The sequence below is a fragment of the Aegilops tauschii genome, chromosome 2, assembly GCF_002575655.3.
Source record: "Aegilops tauschii subsp. strangulata cultivar AL8/78 chromosome 2, Aet v6.0, whole genome shotgun sequence".
Taxonomy (NCBI): domain Eukaryota; kingdom Viridiplantae; phylum Streptophyta; class Magnoliopsida; order Poales; family Poaceae; genus Aegilops; species Aegilops tauschii.
The window spans coordinates 248,353,065-248,363,757 of record NC_053036.3 but is presented as its reverse complement, the minus strand read 5'-3'; the positions used below and the strand labels follow the sequence as shown (position 1 = coordinate 248,363,757).

General features: G+C 51.9%; 1 protein-coding gene across 1 annotated transcript; it reads left to right on the top strand.

The window, feature by feature from the left end:
• Nucleotides 1-5,738: 5,738 nt before the first annotated feature.
• On the top strand, nucleotides 5,739-6,125 carry LOC109770737 (uncharacterized). Its single transcript, XM_020329448.1, has one exon. The coding sequence runs from the start codon at nucleotides 5,739-5,741 to the stop codon at nucleotides 6,123-6,125; it is 387 nt and encodes a 128-aa protein (XP_020185037.1).
• Nucleotides 6,126-10,693: the final 4,568 nt, after the last annotated feature.

Sequence of the window (10,693 nt, the reverse complement as noted above, 5' to 3'; positions counted from 1 at the left end):
CGTACACAATCCTGACATGTTATTTAGACTAGCGTACTCCTCCGGAAAGCAGCGAACACACTAATAAACTATCGTACAGATAAAACACATCATACAAGCAGACATAACGCGCGGCTACTCGGCGCTCTCAGTCGGAGATGGTGACGATGTCCTTCCCCTTGCCGAGGGCAAGACTCAGCGGTCCAGGAGATTCAACCTCCACCTCCTCTCTAGCAAGCTCCTGGCGCGTAACGCTGCGCTGCGGTGATGGCGCGGGGGCGATTGGCGGTAGTGCGGGAGTGGTAGGCAGTGCAGCTCTGACTGGAATAGGCGCGATGACTTTGTGGAACTCCTCAGTGGTAGGCAGACGGCGAGCAGTGGCCAAAACGGCCGGTGCATAAGATGCTGAGGACGAAACGAATGTCAGAGGCGGTGCTGTGTGAAGAAGCTCCTTCCTCCTGGCAGGACCGCCCCGGACTAAGTCCATGCGGCCAACCACAAGATCATCCACGAGGTTGTCGAAAGACTCCTCCAGAGCCTTGAGATACTCCACATCCATCTCGATGGCTTCATCTCGTTCTCCCCGATGGCAGGCGAATGCATAGTGACTGGTATATGGCACGTGGCATGGGTGGTAGCGGTAGCGGCGAGTCTTCATCATAGGAAGGATGTCCCGAAGACGAGCTATCGCCTCACGGGCAGCCATCTGCATGGCATGCCTCTCCGTAGGCATGGCCCTTCCCACAAAACGGAAGTGGCGAGCTGCAGAACGTCCTCCCTTGAATTGCACCACAGCTTGGTGCATAGACACGTCGTCGCTGAGCTTGTGCTGGTAAAGCGTGAACTCCGGGCGAGTCGCTGGCCCGATCGCAAGCTTGGTGATGGAGACAAGGAGTTTGACAAACCCCTCGGGCACGTTCGTGAATGCTCGAGTCTCGCAGCTGCTGCCAGCCATCTACAAAAGTAGGCAAAAATTCTGAGTAGTCATGTCATAAATTTATGATGACTAACAGAAAATAGCTACAATTGCAAAATGCTGAAAAAGCACAAAAGACACTAATAACCGATTAGCGATCGCACCTAGTGGCTTCCTACAGTCAGCCTGGCTCTGATACCAAGCTTGTCACGACCGGTTTTTCAATAAAATATTTATTGAGAGACCAATCCCTTTTACGGACCAGTAAAGAAGAATTCCTTCTCACTGGTAGACAATATCTTGGTCACAAAAGAAAAATACCAGGAGTACTGAATATAATATAAGGTTGAGCGGGGACTGCTCAACAATTTATTACATGAATGCCGATAAAACATAACGGCGGATAGGGCGGCATAACTACTAACTCACGATAACAACGATGGTGGAAATATCACCGCGAAGTGGGTGATATGACTCCTGAAAACTACAGCTCTTCGAGCGTCGGAGTGAGGCTCGAGGAGACTTATTGCGGGTGGCGGAAGCGTATATAATACAAGTGACCAATATCCGGGATCGCACAGGACTGACTGGGACTCCTCTAGGCGTCGGACGCACTATCAAATTCTTCATCCAAGAGATCGCCTTCGTCAACATCTGGCCAAATCAACAAGCCAGGTGAGTACTATGAAAGTACTCGCAAGACAGTTCGGACATAAGATATAACAAATGTAAACATGAAGCGTAAGGATGGAATAACAAGTGCGTTCAGACATAGAGACAATAATGCATGGGAAAATAACAGAGAAGTCGGGCGGTAGTCCTCCCGAAATCCCAAAGTAAATACTGGGTGCCAAACGAGGGTCTGAATGACTCCTCGAGAGGAAACTGCAAGAATAGTAATACTGGTGCCAAACGAGGGTCTGAATGACTCCTCGAGAGGAAACCGCAAGGATAATAATGCCACGGTCGGGCGTCGGGGCGACACCACATAAAGGGCTTATAACAGAAAATGAAGGCAGTGCGTGCCACAGTCGGACGTCTGAGCGACATCACATACAGGGCTTATATTGAAAGTAAGAGACAAACATGCCACAGTCGGACGTCTGAGCGACATCACATAAAGGGCTTATTTTCGTAACTTAGTAGCTCTTGAATTTTTAAATCATATCACGAGAATAATCAGACATGAGATAAACAACAGGGTTAGTCCATCCACAGGAGTAATGTTCCGCCAAGTTTACTTGACTATGGATACGATGACTCGGAAGGATTTGACTCTGCAGAGTTTGTACTTTAACCACAGCCAACGGATTTCAGTAGTCACGGGGACTAGTTCCGTTTACGGTGTTTTGGAAGAAACACGTCTAACCAGTAGACACCCATTCAACATTTCGAAGCCAGGGATCACCCTCGGCAACGTTCAAGAAAAACCTTGAGACGGGGAGGCTACAACCTCGCGTAGCATGGGATCAAATTTCTATACGCGCGCTCTAAGGGGTGCCCCCCTCTCGGTCCCAACCGGAAACACCCATGCCCCCTGACCGGAAGACTGGCTTTAATCCAGGGCCATGGAACCATCATCCCGGCCCCTCTGTTTGGTGTGTACACGGAAAGAGGTCACCAACTTACAAAACCGCATTCTGGCAGAAAACATGTGGTAGCACGGAAGGTGGAAGAACGATAACGTGACTCCGTCCACGTTAACGTTGGAATTTGTCGGATGACGCAAGGCTGGTATGCTACAACAGTACCACGTTGCTACCCTTCGTGTCACCACATGATTAGGGCATCTCTCACCAGAGATCATCGCAACTTTGGAACATGCGGGTAATTGCTTCACAAGCAACGAGGTACTCACCGATACTCATATGCCACGCACAACCTCTCACGCAAACATGCAAAAACACCTATCATATCAAAGGTTCAAACATGCTTTCCTGGTTCGGAGAAGTCGGAGTCTAGCTTGGCGAAGTTCGCGGCTCCGTCACCTCTTTCGGAACCTACGGCATAACGAAAACGGGCACTAATGTGAAAATCAACGCGTGCATAAAAACCTCTCCAAAACATTTCCAAATAAATACTATAAAAAACTAGACAAAAATACAAGACTGACAAAAAAGGAATCACTCAAAAATCACTTTTTATTAAAAAGTTATAAAGGTTTCTGTCCAGGGACTCATCTGTAATGAAACAGAAAAGTTCCAGGGGTTTAACTGAGAAAACAGAAAACGCTTCGGAAAGAAACGCGCCAGCTCAAAAGGAAGACGTATTTGCCCGAAGGCGCCAACAGAAAACGTTTCGAGGGAGAGGAGAATAGAGGCTGACAGGGGGGTCCACATGTCAGGTTTAAAAAGCTCGCCGGCGCCCGAAGACTGCGCTGGTCGCCGGCGTCGAACCACGGCGAGATAGGGAGATCGGAGTGTACCAAGAGCTTCAGCATGTCCTTCCGCGTCGGTGAGTGGTGGTCTCGACCGTCGGAGAGCACCACGTCGACGGCGACACTTTCTCCGGCGGACGGCGGCTCGGGCGATGGTGGAGAACTCCGGTGGGTGCTCCAAACCTCGAATTGAAGCGCGAGTCAGAAAGAGGGATGCACTAGAGAGCTACTGGCAAGAGATGGGAGGCAGAGGTGCACGCACGGGAGCGAATCGAGCTGGATCCCGTGGCGGGTCGCGGCGGCCGGAGCTGGGGAAGTAAGCTCCCTCGGGGCTCTTCTAGTGGCTTGGCGCGGTCTAGGTGGAGTGCAGAGATGGTGTGGGTTCGAGTTGAAGCTCGGGGCCTCTATTTATAGGCGGATCGAGGGGGTGGCCGTGAACGGGGTTGCTCCGGCGAGCGATTACGGCGAGGCAGTGGTTGAGCAGGCGGTTTGAGTGGCCAGGCAGCATCAGTGAGGTGTACTGGTGCTGTTCCCCCGCTAATCCTGGTCGGTCTTGGCGTAATGGCGCTGGTCCACGGTGGGGTGGCCGCACGGGCTCGACGGCGCCATAGAGCGCGCTCCGCGCCTAGCGGTTCACGACGAGAGTGGCAGCGCGTTCTGGGGAGTGGGAGGCCACGCGGCGATCTCCGGTGGCTTGGGCAGCGCTGGGTGGCGCCGTCTGCGCCGCGCCTCTCTCTGGCGGCCGCAAAGCCGCCGCTGGCATCGGTCACGGGGCGGCGCACCTCCTCCAGCTCGTTGCCGACGCCCGCAAGCGTCCAGGCGTTCGTGCGGTGCAGGGACAAGGGGGAGGGGACGGGGAGCAAGGTGCCAACGCAGTTACTGGCGAGATCGAGGAGATGTTCTGAAGAAAACGACAGCAGCTTCTGAACTGCACTATGAATTTACTGAACTTGACATTGACAATGCCCTGCAGGTGTTCGACAGAATGATTTGGCAAGCAGAAAAACTTTTCCTGGAGCTGGGACTTGGTGAGGTGACCTCTCAATGCACCCAGAGGCTGCCTGATTTTTCTCAGAATTTATGGAGAAGGATTTGAATGAATTTCACCAAATTTGACAAATCTGGTCCAAACTTGCAGCAAGTATAGTTTGAAAAATTTGAACTGAAGACCAGTGGATCTTCATGGATCTTGGTTGAGGGTTCAAAGGACTAGGAAGGGAAAAAGGTTTGGGGGCAAAAATCAAAACAGAAAAGGTAGCTCCTTTGTAAATCTCCAAGGGCTTGAATAGGAGACAGAAATAGTTTTTATAAGATTTAAATGGAAAAATAATCATATGGGGAGGTTCAACTTGCTGGATTTGAAGTAAGTCATGATCCAAAGGTGAGGAGAGGTTTAAGGGAGGGAATTTACCCTTGGGCCATGGCAAGAGGAATGTTTGAAAGTGGCAAAGGATCTTTCCAAAAGCTCTAGGGCCTTTTTCAAAGAAATTTTCAAAAGGCATTTTTCCAAGAGAAAAACATTTTGGTTTGAGTCCAAAATAAAGAGGAAAACCCTCAAGACCAAAATCATGTTTTGAGTGAAACCAAAAATGAAGTACTAGTCACAAAAGAAAATATGTTGAGAGGGAAAGTTCTTTTAGAAGAAAAATTCAAATCACTTCCCTCAAAACAAGAAAAAGTTTTGAAAAAGCCAAATAAAATTTTGGGTGTCATAGAGAGCCTCACACTTGTACTAGTTCATATTCACCCTCATCACGAGGCAATCCACCACGAACCAGGAGTAGGGTTTTACGCCGCAATGTGGCCTGAAATTGGGTAAACCACTGTGTCCACTTCTTCTCCCTGTTTGCTCGAACCCGACGAGACCCAGCCTCGATGCGGTAGTTCTCCCTTCTGCTTCGCTCTGTCCTAGCCTCGCCAACCTCATGGCCGATGCTAGATGCCCCATTGCCCGTCCCGTCGTTTCCTCGGGCGCCGCAGGATGGCCAACCTTCACTCCTGACCTACGCCTAGTACGGTGGCCGGTGAGGTTTAGGACGGGGTTGCCCTCGCGCTATGATGGTGCGGCGGACCCCAAAGGGTTCCTCCAGCTGTACGCCAGAGTATCTGGGCTACAGGCGGCGACAACAAGGCCATGGCCAACTGGTCTCCCCTCGCCCTCGCCGGCACCCTGCACTCTTGGCTCTGTAGCCTCCCAGAGGCCTTGGTCTCCTGTTGGGAAGAGCTTAGTGGTCAGTTTGTAGAACTTTTGCACTTTCGGGCCCCCCGCGATTGCGTAAATCATCGGTGGGTCCCAAGCACCTGCATCTGGTCGCCAGGCGAAGCAGCTCCTCTGCCAAGCAAGTGCCGCTCGGCCATGGACCGAAGCCGCGCAAGGCCACGTGCGGCCTGACGTAGCGATCACCTTTGACTCCAGGAACCACCTCGGATCCGCAGCCATCGCTTGGCGTGCACCCCATGTTGTGCATGACGACCATCAGCAACGTGGTCGTCACCAAGATGCGCATCGACGGGGGCGCTGGCCTCAAAGTCCTCTCCGTGGAAACCATCGACATGCTTCAAGTGCCTTATGACCAGCTCTTGCCGACTAGGTCGTTCCCTGGGGTAGCCCGCGGATCCACCACCCCCCCGGGACAGGTGCGCCTTCCGGTCACATTCGGCAAGCGCGGAAACTGCCGCACCAAGCTGATCGACTTTGATGTAGCGCACATCGGCCTTCCTCACAATGCCATCTTGGGATATCCCGCGCTCACCAAATTCATGGCGGTGACCCGCCCTGGCTACATCGTCATCAAAATGCCAGGCAGCGGCGACATCGTCACCATGGTTGGGGACATGAAGGGTGTGGTCTGAGCCCTCAAGCTCGCCTACAGGGCTACGACAGCCTAACAACCAGACGCCAAGGGGGCCCCGGAGGCCGCTCCCGCAAGGAAGAAGCATTTGTTCTCCCAAGATCGTGCCGAAATGAAGAAGGTGCCCGTCGACGGCGACAACTCGGGCCCTACCTTCACCATCAGTGCCGGCCTTCCCCCGGAGCAAGAGAAAACACTTGTCAACTTCCTCTGGGTGAACAAGGACGTGTTCACGTGGAAGGCGTTACATCTGGTTGGCATCCTGAGTGAGGTAATCGAGCACAACCTGGCGGTGTGCCCCAACGCCCGCCTGATGAAGCAGAAAGCGTGTCGCCAAGCGTCGGAGAAGCAGGCGTTCATCGTCCAAGAAGTGCACAAGCTACATGAAGTAGGGGTCATACGAGAGGTGCGGCATCCAGAGTGGCTCGCCAAACTGGTTGTCATTCCCAAGAAGGGCGGAAAAGAGCGCATACACATTGCTTCGTCGACTCCCACTCGGGGTTGTTGCACCCCGGCGACTGGTCCACTTCCCGGCGCCCGCTCTGTGTTCATGGTGGCCTGCAGCGGCATGACCACCATGGCGTTGCTCCCTCCTGTCAGAGTCTCCTTGGCCAGTGTTGATCCCGGCACGCCAGCCGGCGGCGCCCGTGCCACATCGGTCATGGGGGCATCCTCCCCACGACCTTTTCCCATGGCCTCATTCCTATGCACCGGATCGTCCCGGGGTGGCGAGTCCATGATGATCTCCTCGTCGACCTCCGACTCGGCGTCGATCGGCTCCGCCAGTTCCACTAGGTCACGCCCCTCATCCATCTACGGCTCGACAATCGTCGTAGCCGGTGGCGGTGAGGGAGTCCTGGATTAAGGGGTCCTCGGATGGTCGGACTATGTGACACGGGCCGGACTGATGGGCCGTGAAGATACAGGATGGAAGGCCTTCCCCGTGTCCGGATGGGACTCTCCTTTGCGTAGACGGCAAGTTTGGCGATCGGATGTATAGTTTCCTTTCGCTGTAAACCGACTTTGTACAACCCTAGCCCCCTCCGATGTCTATATAAACCGGAGCGTTTAGTCCATAGAGGCAATCATAATCATACAAGCTAGACATCTAGGGTTTAGCTACTACGATCTCGAGGTAGATCAACTCTTCTAACCCTATACTCACCAAAGTCAATCAAGTAGGAAGTAGGGTGTTACCTCCATTAATAGGGCCCGAACCTAGGTAAACATTGTGGCCCCCGCCTCTTGTTTCCTTGGATCCTCATACCCATAGTTCAGGACCCCCTACCTGAGATCAGCCGGTTTTGACACTAACATTGGTGCTTTCATTGAGAGTTCCACTGTGTCATCAATATGAGGATCGATGGCTCGCCTTGTCGTCAATGACAAAATCACCTCTGGAAGGGACCTAGCTCCTCGGCAGATCCTCTAGCTCGGCAGTTTTTCATGGGCGCCCGCTCGGCCGTTAAGCCAAAGTCGGTCCCCCAAACCACCAAAAATCATCTCCGCATTAGCCTCGAACACTCCGACAAGATGGATCCGACAGATGTTTCATCTTTGAACGAACTGCTAGACCGCATCGCCGCCCTGGGGGTCGCAACAGACTATGAATGGATCGGGCTTAAACCCAATCAGAGGGAAATCAGGTCCCCGCCGATCACCCATCTGGTTGCGGTTGGGGAGGAGCATGCCAAGGATAACTTTCCCCCTGTGCTGAGAACAAGCTATGTTCGGATTTCCGAGCCCTGCGAGCCGGATACACATCTTCGGGAAGAGACTCCCTGTCCTCCGAACATCAAACCAGGGTAGAGCCTGAAAACACTCAGATACTCCTGATCCTGGGTTAGTGACCTCAGAAATTCTTAAAACTATGGATCCCAAAGTGGGTCAGGGTTCGGATTTAAGCCCGCGCACCCACCACAAGGAATATTCCCCAAGATATTCCAGTCCTCCGAACATATGCGATCTAATGTGTGTGCGGTATCAACCTCAGGAAATAGTCCATCACTTTTGGGCCAGATTCCTCCTTGTTAAAAACAAGATCAAAGATTGCTGCGACGACGACACGGTTTCAATATTTTTCCGCAACTGTGCGGACGAGGGAATCGTCAATGCCCTCAACCGACCCCGCATTCTGCACTTTGCAGATTTGGCACACATAGTACAGAAATATTGCGCCATGGAAAGCGCCTGGAGAGCCCAAGCAGCTCGGTGGGAACCGCCGGCCTTTAAGCAACCCACCGGACGGGTAAAAAGGATGCAACGTCACGGGGCACCTGATCACCAACCTACGGACTAGAAAATTAATCCCTTAACGGGACACATAACTGTCCTGGATGAATGGCTCAACAAGCCCTGTGGGATACACACGACTCCGAATTCCAATCCAACACACATCCTTCGGGCATGTTGGGTACTCCGACAGGTGGCCAAGAGCGGTGAGGCTATCCTCACCAATATGACCTCAGAGAAATATCCTCCGGAGGATGACGATTTCTAGGTCTTTACGGTCTTCGAGACCTTTTCTTCAAATAATCGGCGTAAAAGGGCACTCGGCGACCTCGCTGAAGTCAACCAAGTAGCTGCAGTAAACCCTTGGAACGATACGGCGATAACTTTCACCGCCAATGAGGAACCAAGGGCTCGATCAGTCCTCGCACCAGCCACTTTGGTCTTAAATCCAATCGGCGATGGCTTTCGGCTCGCTAAAGTGCTCATGGACGGCGGCAGCGTACTGAACCTCATCTACAAGGACATGCTCCATAAAATGCAAATAGACAAGAGCAGCATCGAGCAGAGTAGTACAACCTTTCGAGGCATTATCCCCAGTCGGGAAGCGTGATGTTCGGGGAAAATTAAACTTGATGTGGTATTCAGCACACCGGAGAACTATAGGTCCGAAGAGTTAATCTTCCATGTGGAACCTTTCAACAGCGGATATCACGCCCTGTTGGAGCGAGACGCATTCACACGCTTTCAAGCCATACCCCATTACGGGTATATGAAGCTCAAAATGCCCGGGCCCAACGGAGTTATCAGTATCACTAGTGATCAGGACATAGCACTCCGCGCCGGAAACAAAACCGCATCCCTGGCCCTCGAGGCACTATCTGAGGCCCTTGCGGCCGAGGAGCTCACCGCTCTACGTTCCACAGTGGATAGAGACGACGTAATCCTCGATAAAAGGCCTAAGTCCACCTCTTTCAAGCCAGCAGACGAAATAGTCAAATTCTAAGTCCACCCGATGGATCCTAATAAAACAGCAGCCATTGGAGCACAGCTGCATTCAATGGTCGACACCGCTCTAAGTGCATTCCTGAGCGAGAATTAGGACTTCTCTGCCTGGCATCCTTCAGATATGCCAGGAATCCCACGCAAACTAGCCGAACACAGCCTCAATATAATAAAGGGGTTTAAGCCAGTTAAACAAACGCTGCGGCGATTTTCCGAACCCAAGCAACAAGCTATGGGGGAGGAGCTAGCCAAACTACTTGAAGCCGGGTTCATTAGAGAGATAAAACACCCGGATTGGCTAGCAAACCTGGTCATGGTGCCAAACAAGGACAAATCCTGGCGCCTTTGTGTCGATTTCAAAGATCACAACAAAGCCTGCCCTAAGGACCCCTTCCCACTACCCTGCATTGATCAAATCATTGATGCAATTGCAGGACACAATTCATTGTGTTTCCTCGACTCATACTCCGGATACCATTAGATTAAGATGAAGGAATCCGATCAGGTCGTAACGGCATTCATCACTCCATACGGGCCTTTCTGCTTCAACACTATGCCTTTTCGACTCAAAAACGCCGACGCCACTTACCAACGCATGATTCAAACAAGCCTGGAAAAACAAATTGGCAAGATGGTGGAGGCATATGTAGATGATGTAGTCATCAAATTTAAACATGTCGATTCATTGGTGGACGACTTACGCCTTGCATTTGACAACCTCCAAACATATGACATATGACTCAATCTGGAAAAATGCATTTTCGGCGTTCCGGCTGGAAAGCTGCTCGAGTTCATTGTTTCCGATAGAGGAATCGAAGCCAACCCGGCCAAAATCCGAGCCCTGTCACAGTTGGCAATACCAACAGACCTAAAGCAGGTCCAAAAACTAGCTAGGTGCGTGGCAGTCTTTAGCCGCTTTATCTCCAGATTGGGAGAGAAGGCGCTGCCGCTCTATCGCCTGCTCCGACGTATCGACCACTTTCAGTGGACGGACGCGGAAAAAGCCGGGTTGGAAGAAATAAAAACTTAGTTAGCAAACAACCCAATCCTTGCCGCACCTAACGTCGGCGAACCTATGCTGTTGTACATATCTGCAACTCACCAGGTGGTGAGTGTTGTGCTCGTTGTTGAACGAGAGGAAGAGGGACACAAATTCCCACTCCATAAACCAGTATACTATGTATCGGTGATTCTCACACGATGTAAATCTCGATACCCGCACTATCAAAAGATAGCATATGTGGCTTTCATGGAATCTCGGAAGCTGCTACACTACTTTCAAGAGTGCTTGATCACGGTGGCCTCCGAGGTACCACTCAATGACATCATGAACAA

Coding starts and splice junctions, on each gene's coding strand:
- LOC109770737 (XM_020329448.1), top strand. CDS start 5,739: ATGACGACCATCAGCAACGTGGTCGTCACCAAGATGCGCATCGACGGG.